The sequence below is a fragment of the Pseudophryne corroboree genome, chromosome 1, assembly GCF_028390025.1.
Source record: "Pseudophryne corroboree isolate aPseCor3 chromosome 1, aPseCor3.hap2, whole genome shotgun sequence".
Lineage (NCBI taxonomy): Eukaryota > Metazoa > Chordata > Amphibia > Anura > Myobatrachidae > Pseudophryne > Pseudophryne corroboree.
This window is the reverse complement of record NC_086444.1, coordinates 1,213,252,297-1,213,272,805: the sequence shown is the minus strand read 5'-3', so window position 1 is coordinate 1,213,272,805 and position 20,509 is coordinate 1,213,252,297. Positions and strand designations below refer to the sequence as shown.

Sequence of the window (20,509 nt, the reverse complement as noted above, 5' to 3'; positions counted from 1 at the left end):
GCCTGGGATTCCTCCGATGCATCCTTGAGTGTAACGCCTACTGCTGCTGGCGCTGCTGTTGTTGCTGCTGGGAGTCGATCGTCATCCCAGAGGGGAAGTCGGAAGGCCACTTGTACTACATCCAGTAAGCAATTGACTGTCCAACAGTCCTTTGCGAGGAAGATGAAATATCACAGCAGTCATCCTGCTGCAAAGCGGATAACTGAGGCCTTGTTACTTCGTTACTTCAGAGCCAACTATAGACTTGATTGAGGTACTGTGTCCCCGGTACCAAATACCATCTAGGTTCCATTTCTCTAGGCAGGCGATACCGAAAATGTACACAGACCTCAGAAAAAGAGTCACCAGTGTCCTAAAAAATGCAGTTGTACCCAATGTCCACTTAACCACGGGCATGTGGACACGTGGAGCAGGGCAGACTCAGGACTACATGACTGTGACAGCCCACTGGGTAGATGTATTGCCTCCTGCTGCAAGAACAGCAGCGGCGGCACCAGTAGCAGCATCTCGCAAACGCCAACTCGTTCCTAGGCAGGCTACGCTTTGTATCACCGCTTTCCAGAATACGCACACAGCTGAAAACCTCTTACGGCAACTGAGGAAGATCATCGCAGAATGGCTTACCCCAATTGGACTCTCCAGGGGATTTGTGGCATTGGACAACGCCAGCAATATTGTGCATGCATTACATCTGGACAAATTCCAGCACGTCCCATGTTTTGCACATACCTTGAATTTGGTGGTGAAGAATTATTTAAAAAACGACAGGGGCGTGCAAGAGATGATGTCGGTGGCCAGAAGAATTGCGTGCCTCTTTCGGCGTACAGGCACCGCGTACAGAAGACTGGAGCACCACCAAAAACACCTGAACCTGCCCTGCCATCATCTGAAGCAAGAGGTGGTAACGAGGTGGAATTCAACCCTCTATATGCTTCAGAGGATGGAGAAGCAGCAAAAGGCCATTCAAGCCTATACATCTGGCCACAATATAGGCAAAGGAGGTGGAATGCACCTGTCTCAAGCGCAGTGGAGAATGATTTCAACGTTGTGCAAGGTTCTGCAACCTTTTGAACTTGCCACACGTGAAATCAGTTCAGACACTGCCAGCCTTAGTCAGGTCATTCCCCTCATCAGGCTTTTGCAGAAGAAGCTGGTGACATTGAAGGAGGAGCTAAAACAGAGCAATTCTGCTAGGCATGTGGGACTTGTGGATGGAGCCCTTCATTCGCTTAACCAGGATTCACGGGTGGTCAATCTGTTGAAATCAGAGCACTACATTTTGGCCACCATGCTCGATCCTAGATTTAAAACCTACGTTGTATCTCTCTTTCCGGCAGACACAAGTCTGCAGAGGTTCAAAGACCTGCTGGTGAGAAAATTGTCAAGTCAAGCGGAACGTGACCCGTCAACATCTCCTCCTTCACATTCTCCAGCAACTGGGGGCGCGAGGAAAAGGCTACGAATTCCGAGCCCACCCGCTGGCGGTGATGCAGGGCAGTCTGGAGCGAGTGCTGACATCTGGTCCGGACTGAAGGACCTGCCAACGATTACTGACATGTCGTCTACTGTCGCTGCATATGATTCTCTCACCATTGAAAGAATGGTGGAGGATTATATGAGTGACCGCATCCAAGTAGGCACGTCAGACAGTCCGTACGTATACTGGCAGGAAAAAGAGGCAATTTGGAGGCCCTTGCACAAACTGGCTTTATTCTACCTAAGTTGCCCTCCCTCCAGTGTGTACTCCGAAAGAGTGTTTAGTGCCGCCGCTCACCTTACCAGCAATCGGCGTACGAGGTTACTTCCAGAAAATGTGGAGATGATGTTCATTAAAATGAATTATTATCAATTCCTCCGTGGAGACATTCACCAGCAGCAATTGCCTCCAGAAAGTACACGGGGACCTGAGATGGTAGATTTCAGCAGTGGGGATGAATTAATAATCTGTGAGGAGGGGGATGTACACAGTGAAAGGGGTGATGAGTCAGACGATGATGATGATGAGGTGGACATCTAGCCTCTGTAGAGCCAGTTTGTGCAAGGAGAGATTGATTGCTTCTTTTTTGGTGGGGGCCCAAACCAACCAGTAATTTCAGTCACAGTCGTGTGGCAGACCCTGTTGCTGAAATGATGGGTTCGTTAAAGTGTGCATGTCCTGTTTATACAACATAAGGGTGGGTGGGAGGGCCCAAGGACAATTCTATCTCGCACCTCTTTTTTCTTTCATTTTTCTTTGCGTCATGTGCTGTTTGGGGAGTATTTTTTTTGAAGGGCCATCCTGCGTGACACTGCAGTGCCACTCCTAGATGGGCCAGGTGTTTGTGTCGGCCACTTGAGTCGCTTATCTTAGTCACACAGCTACCTCATTGCGCCTCTTTTTTTCTTTGCGTCATGTGCAGTTTGGGGAGTATTGTTTTGAAGGGCCATCCTGCGTGACACTGCAGTGCCACTCCTAGATGGGCCAGGTGTTTGTGTCGGCCACTTGGGTCGCTTATCTTAGTCACACAGCTACCTCATTGCGCCTCTTTTTTCTTTGCGTCATGTTCTGTTTGGGGAGTATTTTTTTGAAGGGCCATCCTGTCTGACACTGCAGTGCCACTCCTAGATGGGTCAGGTGTTTGTGTCGACCACTTGGGTCGCTTAGCTTAGTCACACAGCTACCTCGGTGCAAATTTTAGGACTAAAAATAATATTGTGAGGTGTGAGGTGTTCAGAATAGACTGAAAATGAGTGGAAATTATGGTTATTGAGGTTAATAATACTATGGGATCAAAATGACCCCCAAATTCTATGATTTAAGCTGTTTTTTAGGGTTTTTTGAAAAAAAACACCTGAATCCAAAACACACCCGAATCCGACAAAAAAATTTCGGTGAGGTTTTGCCAAAACGCGTTCGAACCCAAAACACGGCCGCGGAACCGAACCCAAAAACAAAACACAAAACCCGAAAAATTTCCGGTGCACATCACTAGTATACGTACATATGTGTAGGTGTCAGGTGCCGCACGTATACGTACATATGTGTGTGTGTCAGGAGCCGCGCATGTACGTACATGTGTGTGTGTCAGGAGCCACGTGTGTGTGTGTGTGTGTGTCAGGAGCCACGCGTGTGCATACGTGTGTGTGTGTGTGTGTGTCAGGTGCCACACGTGTACGTACGTGTGTGTGTGTGTGTGTGTCAGGTGATGTGTTTGTACGTGTGTGTTTGTCAAGTGCCGCGTGTGAACGTACGTATGTGTGTGCCTGGAGCCGCGCGTGTACATACATGTGTGTATGTCAGGTGCTGTACGTTTATGTGTGTGTCTCAGGTGCTGCACGTGTATATGTGTGTATCTCAGGTGCTGCATTTGTATGCGTCAGCTGCCACGTGGGTGTCAAGTTTTGAGCGTGTATGTGTTTGTGTCAGGTGTCGCATCTGTATGTGTGTGACTGTCAGGTGCTGCGCGTGTATGTGTGTGTCAGGTGCTGCATGTATATATGTGTGTGTTAGGTGCTGTTCATGTATGTGGGAGTGGCAGGTGCTGCATGTGTATATATGTGTGAGTGGCAGGTGCTGCGTGTGTATACGAGTGTGTGTGAGGTGCTGCGAGTGTATGTGTGTGTTAGGTGCTCTGAGTGTATATGATTGTGTATAAGTGGAGAAATGGAATTAACAAGTAAGACCTTTGGCGCTCGTAGTGAGTTGCTTTTCTTAGAACAGCTAATACACCGGGGTTAGTTAGACCCTATAACTAGAATAACAATAAACAAAAATAAGCGCTGGGAAACTGGATTCGAAATTTCTCACAATTTTAATAGTGTGATAGTAAATGATTACTGTTGCAACAGATGATTTAAAAAGAAATATATATAATAAAATTAGGGCATAGCATAGCACTGCAAAGATTTAAAAATTCCCATATATTTTATATGTCATGTATATTGTTTGCCGGTACTCGAATAAGACAGTTCATCCCCAGAGATTTTTTGCCACAGTCCAGGAACAATAATAGCGAATGGAAAAGTAAAAACTGCAGTTGGAATGACCTTACGTAGCTAGGTTCAAGAGGCTGCTTGGTCCAATTGGTTGCTCAGGTCGCGTTTCGCTGTTTTACACACCTTGATAAAGCTGTGTAAAACAGCGAAACGCATCGGTGGAAGCTGGACTCTGATTCCTCATCCCCATACAAACGCCTAGAAGTCGGATATAGGAACTCCTCTCATCAGCGATTTGGACATCTGCACCATTGGACCTGAGCAACCAATTGGACCAAGCAGCCTCTTGAACCTAGCTACGTAAGGTCATTCCAACTGCAGTTTTTACTTTTCCATTCGATATTATTGTTCCTGGACTGTGGCAAAAAATCTCTGGGGATGAACTGTCTTATTCGAGTACCGGCAAACAATATACATGCCATATAAAATATATGGGACTTTTTAAATCTTTGCAGTGCTATGCTATGCTCTAATTTTATTATATATATTTATTTTTAAATCATCTGTTGCAACAGTAATCATTTACTATCACACTATTAAAATTGTGAGAAATTTTGAATCCAGTTTCCCAGCGCTTATTCTTGTTTATTGTTGTTCTGTATATGATTGTGTGCCAGGTGCTGTGCGTGTGTGCGTTAAATGCCACATGTATATATGTGTGACAGGTGCTGCCTGTGTGTGGGTGTGTCAGGTGCTGCATGTCTGTATGTGTGTGGGTGTGTCAGGTGCTGCATATCTGTGTGTGTGGGTGTGTCAGGTGCTGCATGTCTGTGTGTGTGGGTGTCTGTCAGGTGCTGCATGTGTGTGTCAGGTGCTGCATTACTGCATGTGTGTGTGTGTGTGTCAGGCACTGCATGTCTGCGTGTGTGTTTCAGGCATTGCATGTCTGCGTGTGTGTGTGTCAGGCGCTGCATATCTGTGTGTCAGGTGCTGCGTGTGTGTGTGTCAGGTGCTGCGTGTGTGTGTGTGTGTGTCAGGTGCTGCGTGTGTGTGTGTGTCAGGTGCTGCGTGTCTGCGTGTGTGTGTGTCAGGTGCTGCGTGTCTGCGTGTGTGTCAGGTGCTGCGTGTGTGTGTGTCAGGTGCTGCGTGTCTACGTGTGTGTCAAGTGCTACTGTGAGTATGTCAGGTGCTGCGTGTGAGTGCGTGTGTCAGGTGCGTGAGTGTGTGTGTCAGGTACGTGTGAGTGTCAAATGCGTGTGAGTGTGTGTGTCAGGTGCTGTGTGTGCGTGTGTGTCAGGTGCTTCTTGTGCGTGTGTGTCAGGTGCTGCGTGTGCGTGTGTGTCAGGTGCTGCGTGTGTGTCAGGTGCTGCGTGTGTGTGTGTCAGGTGCGTGAGTGTGTGTGTGTCAGGTGCATGAGTTTGTGTGTGTCAGGTGCGTGAGTGTGTGTGTCAGGCTTTGCGTGTCTGTGTGTGTCAGGCGCTGCGTGTCTGTGTGTGTCAGGCGCTGCGTGTCTGTGTGTGTCAGGCGCTGCGTGTCTGTGTGGGATCAGTACTAAATCCCACCGGTCGGAATCCCGGTGGTCATAATACCGACGCCGGAATCCCGACCCCACAATCCAGACAGGGGTGGCGAGCGGAACGCAGCCCCTTGAGGGCTCGCTTCGCTCGCCACGCTGCGGGCACGGTGCCTCGCTACGCTTGGCACACTATTATATTCTCCCTCTGTGGGTGTCGTGGACACCCACGGAGGGAGAATATGTTGGGATTGCGGCAGTCGGGATTCCGGCGTCGGTATTTCGACCGTCCGGATTCCGGATGGCGGCATCTTGACCGCATCCCGTCTGTGTGTGTCAGGCGCTGCGTGTCTGTGTGTGTCAGGCGCTGCGTGTCTGTGTGTGTCAGGCGCTGCGTGTCTGTGTGTGTGTGTCAGGTGCTGCGTGTCTGTGTGTCAGGTGCTGCGTGTGTGTGTCAGGTGCTGCGTGTGAGTGTGTGCATTTGTGTCAGGTCCGTGTGAGTGTCAGGTGCTGCGTCTGTGTGTGTGTGTGTGTCAGGTGCTGCGTGTGTGCGTGTGTGTCAGGCGCTGCATATGCGTATGCATGTGTGTCAGGTGCCGCATGTCTGTGTGTGTCAGGCGCTGTGTGTCTGGGGGGAGTGGCTGGACACACAGCAGGGAGTGGGGTGGCCGGACACACAGCAGGGAGGGGGGGGTGGCAGGACACACAGCAGGGAGGGAAGGGGGGGGGCGGCCGGACACACAGCAGGGAGGAGGAGGAGGGGGGGTGGCTGGACACACAGCAGGGAGGGGAGGGTGACCGGACACACGGCAGGGAGGGAAGGGGGTAGGGGGTGGCCAGACACAACAGGGAGGAGGGGGGGGTGGCCGGACACACAGCAGGGGAGGGGGGGGTGGCTGGACACACAGCAAGGAGGGGAGGGTGACCGGACACACAGCAGGGAGGGAAGGAGGTAGGGGGTGGCCAGACACAGCAGGGAGGAGGGGGGGGTGGCCGGACACACAGCAGGGGAGGGGAGGGTGTCTGGACACACAGCGGGAAGAGGGATGGTGGCCAAACACACAGCAGGGGAGGGGAGGGTTGCCGGACAAACAGCAGGGAGGGGGTGTGGCCGGACACATAGCAGGGAGGAGGGGGGGTGGCCGGACACACAGCAGGGAGGAGAGAGGGTGGCCGGATAACACACAGCAGGGGAGGGGAGGGTGGCCATACACACAGCAGGGGAGGGGGGGTGGCCGGACACACAGCAGGGGAGGGGGGTGGCCGGAAACACAGCAGGGAGGGGAGGGTGGCCGGACATACAGCAGGGAGGGGAGGGGGGTGGGGGTGGCTGGACACAGCGGGAGGAGTGGGGGTGGGCGAATACACAGCAGGGGAGGGGAGGGTGACCGGACACACAGCAGGGAGGAAGGGGGGTGGCCGGACACACAGCAGGGAGGAGGGGGTAGGCCGGACACACAGCAGGGGAGGGGAGGGTGGCCGGACACACAGCAGGGGAGGGGGCCGGACACACGGCAGGGAGGGGGGGTGGCCGGACACACAGCAGGTAGGAGGGGGGTGGCTGGACACACAGCAGGTAGGAGGGGTGGCCGGACACACAGCAGGTAGGAGAGGGGGTGGCCGGACACATAGCAGGGAGGTGGGGGGTGGCCGGACACACAGCAGGGAGGAGGAGGTGTGGCCGGACACACAGCAAGGAGGAGGGAGGGTGGCTGGACAGACAGCAGGGGAGGGGGGGTGGCCGGATACACAGCAGGGGAGGGGACGGTGGCTGAACACACAGCAGGGGGGGTGTGGCTGGACACACGGCAGGGAGGGGAGGGTGACCAGACACACGGCAGGGAGGGAAGGGGCTAGGGGGTGGCCGGACACAGCCTGGAAGAGGGGGGGTGGCCGAACACACAGCAGGGGAGGGGAGGGTGGCCAGACAAACAGCAGGGAGGGGGGGGGGTGGCCGGACACACAGCAGGGGAGGAGGGGGGTGACCGGACACACAGCAGGGAGGGCTGGGTGGCTGGACACACAGTAAGGGAGGGCGTGTGGCCCGACACACAACAGGGAGGGGGGGTGGCCGGACACACAGCAGGGAGGGGAGGGGGGTGGCCGTACACACAGCAGGGAGGGGAGGGGGGTGGCCGGACACATAGCAGGGAGGGGAGGGGGGTGGCCGGACACACAGCAGGGAGGGGAGGGGGGGTTGCCGGACACACAGCAGGGAGGGGAGGGGGGGTGGCCGGACACACAGCAGGAAGGAGGGGGGGAGGCCGGACACACAGCAGGGAGGAGGGGGGGTGGCCGGACACACAGCAGGGAGGAGAGAGGGTGGCCGGATAACACACAGCAGGGGAGGGGACGGTGGCCATACACACAGCAGGGGAGGGGGGGTGGCCGGACACACAGCAGGGGAGGGGGTGGCCGGAAACACAGCAGGGAGGAGGGGGGGGTGGGCGGACACACAGCAGGGAGGAGGGAGGGTGGCCGGACAAACAGCAGGGGAGGGGAGGGTGACCGGACACACGGCAGGGAGGGGGTGGCCGGTCACAGCGTGATGAGGGGGGGTGGCCAAACACACAGCACGGGAGGGGAGGGTGGCTGGACACAGAGCAGGGAGGGGGGGGTGGCCGGACACACAGCAGGAAGGGGGGATGGCCGGAAATCCCAGCAGGGAGGAGGGGGGGTTTCCGTACACAGCGGGAGGAGGGGGGGTGGCCGGACACAGCAGGGAAGAGGGGGGGTGGCCGGACACACAGCAGGGGACGGGAGGGTGGCCGAACACACAGCAGGGAGGGGAGGGGGGTGGTCGGACACACAGCAGGGAGGGGGGGGTGGCCGGACACACAGCAGGGGAGGGTGACCAGACACACGGCAGGGAGGGGAGGTGGTGGCCGGACATAGCGGGAGGAGGGGGGGTGGCCGAACACACAGCACGGGAGGGGGAAGGGGAGGAGGAGGGGGGGAGGGGAAGGGGGAAGGGGCAGAGAGGTGCTACTACTGCTGCTTCGGGTGGCGGGGGGGATTTTGGATAGCGAGGGGGGGGATGTTGGATAGCAGGGGGGGGGTGCAGTGCATGGAGGTTATCTGCTGCTGAGAGCCAGGTTACTGGACGGGCAGACGGACAGAGGACTACTACGGAGGGGGAGGCAGCAGAATGCACGGAGCCCAGGAGGGAGACCAGGGGTTGCACAACAAGGAGTGCTGCGGAGGGGGGAGAAGAGATGGCGGCAGTCTTATTATTAGCGCGTCTACGGCAATCTTCTCCTGCCCGCTGAGGCTCAGGTAAGGGGACTGGCTTCTTCCGTGGCATGGCTCTGGCGAACTCCTCCCACTGATGCTCCAGTAAGAGGACCCGGCTTCCTCTGTGGCGCAGCTCCGGCTATCTTCTCCCGCTGACGCTCCGTAAGGGGACCCAGCTTCCTCCGTGTGACGGCTCCGTCGGTCTCCTCCCACCGTGCTCCAGTAAGGTTCCCCCCGTCGCTCACGTCCCGGCGATCTCCTCCATTGTCGCTGCTTGTAGACGCTCCCTCCTTCTCGTCCTCCCGCCGCCTGCAGCTCTCCTTGTCATGCACGAGACACTGCTTCCCGCGCTCTCCTCGTTCCCAACTGCCAGTACACAGCGTGTGAGGCTACTAGAGCCTTACACCATTATGCCACCAATGACAGAGACAGATGTACAGCGTCATCCATCTTCCTACACCCAACATAGTGAAGCTACTCTCTGTACACCCCCTGCTGGCGGCCACTGCACAGCCGCAACAAATTGAAAAGCCCTATCTTTATAATGGGGCATATTTTACTTAATTAAAAAAATATATAACTTTCTGAAAAACCACAACCCCAAAAGGCACTACACTGGGACAAGATCTATCTAATAAAACAAACCCAAAGTCTTAATTAGTCCTCTATCCTGAGTTATGCCTTCCCAAAAAAATTCTCATTCACTCTATGGGAAAACGTTGTCAAAAAGCCACACAGGAAGTCGCAGAAAAAAACTGACAGTTGGAACTTTAGGTTACTCCCAATTTTTTTATTATTTTGCCCTGAAATTTGGCATTCTACGCGCCCATGCCAAATTTCAGATCAGTACGTCGAGTCACTTTTGAGGTGTAGCCCCTCAAACACCATGCCCTCATCTCAGAAGTTCCCTATGGGAGAATTCCGTTTGTTCGATTCAGCCTTAATATAAGGGCACGACCGTGCCCTTATAATATATATATATATATGCAATACGTTATCAAACAACTCAGTGGCAGCTGATATTTCACTGCATATTTCTGTTTTATGGATAAGGAGAAAAGAAGACAAACACTGTTTCCTGCTAATAAAATATAATACAATATGTTGGAAAAAATATGTCTTTAGTATCACTAAGCAGACTCAACTAAATTCACTAGTTCACCTACGCTTAATGGGGGGTCATTCCAAGTTGTCACTCGCTAACAGATTTTAGCAGCATTGCACACACTAGGCCGCCGCCTTCTGGGAGTGTATCTTAGCTTAGCAGAATTGCGAATGAAAGATTAGCAGAATTGCGAATAGAAAATTCTTAGCAGTTTCTGAGTAGCTCAAGACTTATTCCTACACTGCGAGCAGCTCAGCCCGTTTTGTTCCTGGTTTGATGTCACAAACACACCTTGCGTTCGGCCAGCCAGTCCCCCATTTCTCCAGACACTCCCGCGTTTTATTCTGGCACGCCTGTGTTTTTACGCACACTCCCAGAAAACGGTCAGTTTCTGCCCAGAAACACCCAATTCCTATCAATCACACTCCGATCACTTCAACGATGAAAAATATTCATTCGGACGTGAGTAAATCTACTAAGTTTTGTGCTAAAATACTTAGCGCATATGCACTGCGTACCATGCACATGCGCATTTTTGCCTTAATCGCTTCGTTGCGAAAATCGTCAACGAGCAAACAACTCGGAATGACCCCCGATATCTCAAAGTACAGGAATCATCCATTTTTTATCCTCTTTGTACGGAATGTCATATTAAGTCTCATTCTGGCTTCTACTGTCTGAAGATTTGGTTGAAATTAAAAAAAAATTTCTTGTTAACTATGATCTTTGCATGGATGTCTTTTTGTGATTATTGTCTGTATGCCTTCTGATTTGGTCATTTATTGTATCCATGCACTATTTATACTTGTGAAAATATTTCTCTGTATGTATTTGTATGTATATCTGATAAGTTTTATTTAGTGCTGTAAAATCTGTGGCATTTTCTAAAACTAGATGATGATGATGATGTCATACTTCGAAAGGTCAGGATAAAAGTAGAAATTACTGTATAAAGTTAGGGAGCCTAATGTCTCTACACTTATATTACCCTCTTTCCACCTCTCCCTCTATGTTGATAATTTTCCTATTCTTCTGTTCCCCAAGTCATATTATTTCTCACATAGAATTCTGCAATTTACTCCTTTATAGTCTTCCAATCTCCCTCCTCACCACTCATAGGGGGTAATTCAGACCAAATCGTAGCAGCAAATTTGTTATCATTTGGGCAAATCCATGTGCACTGCAGGTGTGGCAGATATAACATTTGCAGAGAGATTTCAATTTGGGTGGGTTATAGTGTTTCTGTGCAGGGTAAATATTATTATTATTATTATTATTATTATTAACAGTTTCTTATATAGCACAGCATATTCCGGTGTGCTTTACAATTAGAACAACAGTAATAGAACAAAACAGGGCAAAAACAGACAGACATAGTGGTAGGAAGCCCCTGCTCACAAAATACTGGCTGCTTTATTTTTACACTACAATTTAGATTTTAGTTTGAACACACCCCACCCAAATCTAACTCTCTCTGCACATGTCATATCTGACACCCCCCCCCCTACCCCCGCTTGCAGTGCACATGGTTTTGCCCAACTGCTAACAAATCTGCTGCTACAATCAGGTCTGAATTACTCCCATAGTCCATAGATAATGCTGCTGCCTACATAATTTTCCTCATTCATCACTGTACTTCAGTTGCCCCTCTCTGCCAGTTTATCCAGTGGTTCCTTACCCCTCTTAGAATCTTCTTTTCCACACCTAAAAAGCATATAATTGCCATTTAAAGAACAGTCTATAAATTATTATCGAGTATCACATATGGTGGCATTTATTTTTCTTCATCACACAGGGATACTAACTTGACCATGTTTCCAAAATATGGTTTCTGGTTCTGTAACCTTTTCTCCTTCAGGAGATGTAGAATTACATTGGCCAACTTTCCTGATGGAAAAACGTTTAGCAGATATCACTGCATAATTATTAATGTAGTAAAATGTTGTCATTTCTCCTTTATCATTGAAATAGATTTCTTCTCCAGTGGGATCTTGGAAATTAAGTCTTAACATGTACTAGAGGAATGAATATGTATTTGTAAATATTTTTTAAAATTAATTATATAAGACAGCAGTACTGTATATTGTAATACATAGGGTAGAATAATTGTTACTACATATTGTATTGTACTCCTCTATTACAATTGTTTATAGTTGATAAAAATTTTCAAAATAAATGGATATAGTAAATCAAGTGTCCTTCCTATACAATTTAGTATAGTGTTACTGAAAACAGCCACATAATCACCTGGCATAGCACAAATGCCAGTAAACCAGGAGCTCATTGACTGCAAGAAATCAATGATATAACCATGAATATTCCACATGTACGGCATAATTTCACGGCAAAATTTACAATGGGGCAGGGGGAACTGCAGGTCCAGACTGCCAAAACAAAATAGGTCCAACATCAGGACAGCATTATGGGGACAACCCACCCAAATATCCACTGGGTTGGTCAAAAATGTTAACTATTACATTTGCATTTTTATTTTACTCACAAAATTATGCATTTATTTTATACTTATTAAGGGAGATACTGTGGTTGATGGTGTAGGGGCATAAGTATTTATTTGTTTATTATTTATTACCAGTTATTTATATAGCGCACACATATTCAGCAGCGCTTTACTGAGAGAATACAGTGTTTGCTCATTCACATCAGTCCCTGCCCCAGTGGAGCTTACAATCTATATTCCCTATCACATGTACATGCACACTCATTCACACTAGGGTTAATATTGTTGGGAGACAATTAACCTACCATTATATTTTTGGATTGTGGGAGGAAACCGGAGTACCCAGAGGATACCCACGCAAGTACGGGGAGAATATATACACTTTGCACAGTTAGAGCCATGGTGGGAATAAAATCCATGACCTCAGTGCTGTGAGGCAGTAATGCTAACCATTACACCATCCGTACTGCACCATAAGTACCCACATTGCATTAGCCACATCCACACCGTACTGTGCACAGAACCTCCACTTCTAACAATAAAACCTTGATAATTTTCTGCCTTAGGCCCATGTGGCCTTTATTCCAGCCCTGATTTTGAACATCAAAGAAAGCACCAGTCCAATCATAAGAACACTAGCACTCCGCTGCTGAATGTACATCTAGAATTTTAAATAACATAAAATAATCACCTTCATTACAAGTGAGCAGTTTGATCACTGCCCAACAAATGTAACCACGCATTTTCAAAATAAAGTGCAGTGAGCACTCTATAAACACATAAAGACAAAAACAGTTCTAAAAAGGATACACAGTGGTACATATACAAAAATTTGTGTTTCAGGCAAATTTATTTGAGATTGATTTCGGCTGACATTGGCCGTTTTTGTTGCAACTTTTTTAAACCAAAATCAGAAATTTACTAAGCTACTGTGGTTATGGAATTCGAGTTTTCTGAAAACATAGGGTTGGTGGTGGGTAGGTGGGAGTGAGGATATGTAGTGTCTAGTTTGTTGAAACAAAGATCTGCTCAGGTTAAAAACTTTAGATGTGGATCTAAGGTCTATATCTCACCCATAAGGGAACACAAAGGGTATTAAGGTGGCTCCTATGACAAGGCACAATCCAAAATCCAACCACTGGGATTTTCATCATACAGCCAATCACTATTGTAGATAGACAAAGAATAAAAAGCCAGAAGGTACCCTGATTTACTGGTAGCTAGGAGCCTGGAAAATGCCAGACAGTATCATGTTAGGAGCAGGATTCCTAAAGTCTTTTGAATAGTCAGATAAATTGTATGAAGACATATCTGAAAGCATAGGTCACTTATCGCACAAATCAGTTGAAAATGATCACGATCAGCAAATTTGATTGGACACTGAAAATGTATTCGCTTTGATTGTATGAAAATTGATTGTATGAAATTGTGATTGCATTATCACGTTCTCATAAAGGTCACAAGTTATATTAACATTAGTAATGTCTAAGGTTATGATTTAAAGGTGGAGTTAATTAAATTTATATACCTTAATATTTGCAATTTAACATAATAAACATGCTTTTAGGAATCTAGATAAAAAAAATGTGTGTACTCATTACGTAAACTGCGTACTATTTTTACTTGTTTTGTTTCTTATTTTAATAGGATGCTCCCGGTGATCTTGCAAAGATGATTGCACTGTGCTGCTATTAAATATGATCGAAACAAAGTTATTTATTATTATCCTTTATTTATATGGCACCACAAGGGATCCGCAGCGCCCATTACACAATATATAATCAAATGAGCAAACAAGAAAAAACACTAACAGTTCAAGACAATATAGGACAGGTATAGAAAACCTGAGGTTAGTTGCCATCAAAAGGAGTATGACGTATAAGATAGTGTAAGTAAGAAAAGGAAAGGCACATGAGGAAAGAAGTCCCTGCTCTTGCAAGTTTACAATCTAAAAGGTGAGGGGCTAACAAACCGGAGAGACACAGAAGGGGTAAACAGTGAGAATAGGCAAGAGGGATGGGAGGAGATTTGGCTGGGTTTGGTGAAGAAGTGGGTCTTGAGAGCCCATTTGAAGTTTTGTAGGGAGGTGGAGAGTCGGATGGGAGAGGTAGAGCATTCCAGAGATAGGGAGCAGCATGTGCAAAATCTTGTAGGTAGGAGTGGGAGGAGGTAATCAGATGGCAGGAGAGATGGTGTGCATTAGCAGCGAAGAGGACGGGTGGGAATGTAGAGAGATATAAGGTCAGAGATGTAAGAGGGAGAAGTGAGTGAGGGCTTTGTAGGTGAGTGTAACCAGTGAAGGTCCTGCAAGACAGGGGATGTGGATGTAGTACATTTGGTGAGGAAGATGAGATGGGCAGCAGCATTGAGGATAGACTGAAGTGGAGAAAGTCATTTTTGAGGGAGGCTAGATAGGAGAAGATTGCAGTAGTCCAATCTGGAGATGACCAGTGAGTGGATGAGTGTCTTAGTAGCATCCTGGGTGAGAAGGGTCTGATCCTGGAGATGTTTTTGAGATGGAAATGGCAGGTTTTTGAGAGGTACTGAATGTGTGGTTTGAAGTAGAGGGTAGAGTCAAGGGTTACTCCAAGACATCACACTTGGGGGATAGAGGAGATATATGTGCCATCATTGGATAATGAGATTGTGGGAGGTGAGGTTATGCAGGAGGGAGGGAAAATGATCAGCTCAGTCTTAGACATGTTAAGTTTAAGAAAGCACAGGTACATACAGGAGGAGATAGCAGAGAGACAGTTGGAAATATGAAAGAGGAGAGCAGGGGAGAGGTCAGGGGAGGAAAGATAGTTTGAGTATCGTCAGCATAGAGATGATATTTTAAGTCAAAAGAGATAATGAGCTCACCTAATGAGGATGTGTAGAGAGAGAAAAGGAGAGGCCAAAGAACAGAACCTTGGGAGAAACCTACTGGTAGAGGAAGTGGGGGAAAGGTAATGAGAGGAGACAGAGAAGGAACGGTCAGAAAGGTAGGAGGACATCCAAGAGAGAGCATTATCACGCAAACCAAGGGAGTAAAGGATTTGCAGGAGGAGAAGGTGGTTTATGGTATCAAAAACAGCAGTGAGGTCAAGGAGAATAAGCAGAGAGTAGTGGCACCTGAATTTAGCAGCAAGGAGGTCATTGCAGACTTACATGCTGGCAGTTTCAGTGGAGTGCTGAGAATGGAAACCACACTGGAAAGGGATAAGCAGTGAGCGGGAAGAAAGAAAGACTGTGAGGTGGTTGTAGACAATGCGCTCAAGGAGTTTGGAGGCAAAAGGGAGAAGAGAGATGGGTCGGTAGTTGGAGAGATTGGTTGGATCAAGGGTAGGTTTTTTCAGAATAGGGGAGACAAGTGCATGCTTGAAGGCATAAGGGACAGTGCCTGATTAGAGTGAGAGATTGAGTAAATGGGTAAGATGGGAACAGGCAGAAGAAAAAAGGAAGCAGAGAAGGCAGAAGGGAATAGGGTCAAGTGTGGAGGTGGAGAGGGGTGAGGACCGAATAAGAACCATGACTTTCTCTTCAGATACAGGGAAGATAGTTGTTTGAGTTGGTAGGAGGGAAGGAGAGGGGGGTCAAGAAATGGAGGAGGGGGGTTGCTAAGGATCTGGTGGGATATTATGTCCTGGCGAATGGAGTAAATTTTGGATGTGAAGTAGGTTGCAAAGTCAAGAGCAGAAAGTGGGGGAGTTGAGGTGAGGGTGGGCAGAGGAGTGAGTTGACAGTAGCAAAGAGGCACCTGGGGTTTGTGGATTTCGAAGAGATGAGGTTTTTGAAGTAAGATTGTTTACAGAGGGTAAGGGCAGCAAAGTAGGATGAGAGCAAAATTTTGTAGTGGAGCAAGTTGGCCTATTGCTTGATTTCCTCCACTGTTGCTCAGCAGTACGTGAGCATTTTTGCAGATATCTGGTGCATTTGGTGTGCCAGGGTTGAGGTGTCAATCTGTGAGGGTGAACTGTGGTTGGTGGGGTGACAGAGTCAAGAGCAGAGGTAAGGGATGCATTGTAAAGGGAAGTAGCTTGTTCAGGGCAGGAAAGAGAGAGAATAAGAGAGAGCAGTGAGTCAAAGAGGGAAGATAGGGAAGTGATGTCAATAGCCTCAATGTTACACTTAGTGATGGTAGTCTTAGGTTAAAAGTGAGCAGGTGATGGTCAGAAAGGGGGAACAAGGAGTTAGAGATATCAGAAAGATCACAGCGGTGAGTGAAAACCAGATTCAGTGAGCTTCCACTCACATGGGAGGGGGAGGAGGTCCACTGGATGAGACCAAGACAAGAGGTGAGGTTAAAGAGTTTAGATGCAGGTAATTTTGTCGGGTTATCGATAGGGATGTTGAAATCGCCTAGGATAATGGAGGGAATGTCAGAAGAGATGAAGTGAGGAAGCCAGAAAGCAAAGTTGTCAAGGAATTTGGAGGGCATGCCAGGGCGGCGATAAATGACAGCTACTCGAAGATGAACAGGTTGGAAGAGGGATATGGCATGGACCTCAAATGTAGAGAATGTAAGGGATGGTTCTGGTGGTATGAGTTGGTATGAGTAGCTAGAGGGTAGTAGGAGCCCAACACCACCACCGTGGTGACCCCCAGGTTGGGGTGGGGGGTGAGAATGTGAGACCCCCTGCAGAGAAAGCAGCGGGAGAAACTGTCAGTGGGGGTAATCCAAGTTTCAGTAATGGCTAGGAGATGCAAGGAATTTGAGATAAAAAGGTCATGAGTGGGGACCAATTTATTACAGACAGATCAGGCATTCCAGAGTGAACAGGAGAAAGGGAGAGAGTCCGAGAGAGTGATGTGAATGAGATTATCAGTATTGTTGTAGCAATGAGTTGGATTTAGAAGACAGGGATACAGAGGGTATAGTGAGGGTGCTGGCTCCTGGTCTAGGAAGGGACACTGCAGCAGTTGAGCATGGAGGGAGTAAAGTGTGGTACAGAGGGGTATGAGGTGAGGTAGGTAGAGGAGAGAGATAGCAGGGCAGAGTGGTGGATGATTGGGCCCAAGGTAGGATAGAGGTAAATTACAGTGGGGTGTCAGGGAGGAGTGGAAGTGAGGTAGTGGTGTGGATGGGAGACAAATGAGGGGAGAGAGGATGAAATGTAGGAGAATAGGGGAGAAGGATAGAGGTGGGAGCAGGGGACAGGGAAAAGGATAGGGCAGACAAGCAATGTTGGGGGGTGATAGTGACAGGCTAGACATGCTGTAGTGTGGAGGAGGTAAATAGTATGATACATTTGAAAATAGTAGTGGTGCTTGTAAGATGAACAGTGCAGTAGGATAGCAGAAATGCAGGTGAAAGGGCAGTGTTGGAAGTGTTCAGTGGCAGTGATTTGATTACAGCAGAAAGTTTATGTAGTTGCAGAAATTGAAGTAGAAGGAGGTTTTAGAAATGAGAAGACATGAGAGGGTTAGCAAAAAGCAAAAGGTAATTCAGACTGGATTTGCAGGTTTGTAAAGACAAAATGATATAGGTTCATGAAGATGTTTGTGAATACTGCAAATAAATATACAAGTAACTGAAGGAGAAATAAAAATTGTAAGTGCCTCCAAAAACATAGAAATACAGTTCTTATTGTCCAGGTTACACAGACAGGATTTGTTATATGTGATAAGAAGGTGAATTCACAATTATCCCAATGAAGAGCTTTGTGATCCTGATTATGGATGGAAACTTGATCTTACATATGTTCCTTTCTAAAACTTAAATTAAACAATGCAATATCTAACCAGATTATACAGGTCTTTAAGAGGAAGACTGAGGCCATACATATGGCAGGACACAGACTCACTGTGACATTGAGTTCTTGTGATGTCCTAACCCTTCACCCTGATTTTTGCCTTTCAATGTTGCAGTTTGTTTACCATTGTGATGTCACATTTGAAATGTATAAAACTCCACGCCTCTGGTTGTGAAGGTCAGAGAATTCTGTATTGAAGTTTAAGGCAGTGCTGTCCATGTGCATGCATGCTATATTCTAAATTCATGAGTGAAATAGTCTTATACAGAACAGTGGTCCACAAGCACTTGTAAGATTCAAACAGAGAAATAAAGTTGAGGATCACCACTCACCTTCTGTACTGTAGTGTTTAGTGGCTACATTATTCAAAAGATATTGAGTGTTGCTTCTATACTAGTGTAGACGTCATTATTGGGAGAACTCAAAAGATACCTTTATGTAAACGCTTCTCACTAAATTTTGGTGAATCAAGTTTATTCATTTACTATAAGGAGGAAGTGTTGGATAATACTGAATAACAGAGGATCTCTTTTGTGTTATTTATTCAACACTTTGAGGATTATAGAACATCCCTGCGGATACATGTAGGTCAATTGAATATTTCTCTGAATCTGACAAGCGTTTGTAGACCACTCTTTTGTATAAGTATGATTTTCAAGATTGTGTGCCCTTTTGAGTTGGCACTGAGCTGTGGTCAGACACTGCAAGTTACTCTACTCCATAAACAGTATTTTATCAGGATTGAAATAAGCCGAAACTGGTAAAGGGAGGATTCTACCCACCTAAGAGAATTGTTTTACTATGGCTGAGTTGTAATAAAATATGATAGAATTAGTATAAAACATGTATAATTAAATATGAAATAATGTGATTATAAACAGCAAATAAAGTTAATTTAATTATTAAAAAAAAATTCCTGTAGATTTCACAACTCAAACCATCCAGGCTGGGTGCCTTGGCAGATTTTACTTGATTTATTTCCAATAAATACTGTACTAGAGTCAGGGAAATTGCTGCTGAAAGAGTGAATGTCAACTCAGGGTGCAATGATGGTAACAGTAATGAATCCCTGTCTAGCAAATGTGATGGAAGAGGGGAAGTAGCTTGAGACATGTGAGAAGCCGGATAAAGGGGATGTGGAGAAATCTGATTTGAGGAAGAAGAAAATGCTGGGTCAGGCTGGGAGAAAAGATTTTCATAAAACTTGCTCAAAGTTTCAGCAATAAGGGTGTTGTTCTTCATAAGAGAACCATCTGTTATGCAGAGGGTTTACACAATCGAAGAGGCTTTTGTGCCATTTAAAAGATTAATTATGACGTGGTCAGTTTTGTAGCTAAACGTGTGGAAAAAACAAAAAAACAAAAAAGATATTTGTCACCTGTATTCTGTAAAAAGTAATCAAAGTGGAATTTGGACATGTAATAAATATCTTTGGTTGGTGGACAAGGGTTGGACTGAAACCATTGGATGACCTCAGTCAGAGAGGATTGTATTTCCACATAGGAGGTGGAATATTTCATATAATCTGCTGAGACAAAAGAAATGATAGCCCCTCTAGCTACCGCCATTGCCGATTGCCAAAATAGAAGAGGATCAGTCTCAATGTGGACAAGGTTATTCATTCTATATTGTTCCCAGTCTAACTCAACCATGTTCTGTGCCAAGCAACTACTGCCCAGTGAAAAACCTGTTATTTGGTTATCTCTGCTGGGACTTGGTGAGTTTTTTAGAGGAATACTAAATCCAATTCTCTTGGATAAATAAAGGAAGATTTTATGTGTATTTTTATTTTCTTGCTAAAAAGTGGAAGCCTCCAAAATTAAAGAACCATGTCTTAGTTCTGTCATGTCATAGCATTATCCAATGTTTGAGCAATGTCAGTAGAAAACCCTTCTGGGGAGGAAACCACATGAGTTAAAAGACACAACTCAACAGACTCAGATAATTTGCCATACATGAATATCATATTGAAATGTGACTCAAAACAGAGTAAACAAGGAGTTTGAGATACCAGAAAGATCACAGCGGTGAGTGAAAACCAGATTCAGTGAGCTTCCACTCACATGGGAGGGGGAGGAGGTCCACTGGATGAGACCAAGACAAGAGGTGAGGTTAAAGAGTTTAGATGCAGGTAATTTTGTCGGGTTATCGATAGGGATGTTGAAATGTCTAGGATAATGGAGGGAATGTCAGAAGAGATGAAGTGAGGAAGCCAGAAAGCAAAGTTGTCAAGGAATTTGGAGGGCATGCCAAGGGGGCGATAAATGACAGCTACTCGATGATGAACAGGTTGGCAGAGGGATATGGCATGGACCTCAAATGTAGAGAATGTAAGGGATGGTTCTGGTGGTATGAGTTGGTATGAGTAGCTAGAGGGTAGTAGGAGCCCAACACCACCACCGTGGTGACCCCCAGGTTGGGGTGGGGGGTGAGAATGTGAGACCCCCTGCAGAGAAAGCAGCGGGAGAAACTGTTAGAGGGGGTAATCCAAGTTTCAGTAATGGCTAGGAGATGCATGGAATTTGAGATAAAAAGGTCATGAGTGGGGA

At 47.1% G+C, this 20,509-nt stretch overlaps 1 protein-coding gene across 1 annotated transcript in view; it reads right to left on the bottom strand.

The window, feature by feature from the left end:
• Positions 1-20,509, bottom strand: part of LOC135051739 (vomeronasal type-2 receptor 26-like) — a 120,309-nt gene that overhangs the window by 23,811 nt on the left and 75,989 nt on the right. Inside the window, exon 6 of the mRNA XM_063957405.1 lies at positions 11,573-11,782. Coding sequence (XP_063813475.1) covers positions 11,573-11,782 — 210 coding nt within the window. The remainder of the gene's footprint in view (positions 1-11,572; positions 11,783-20,509) is intronic.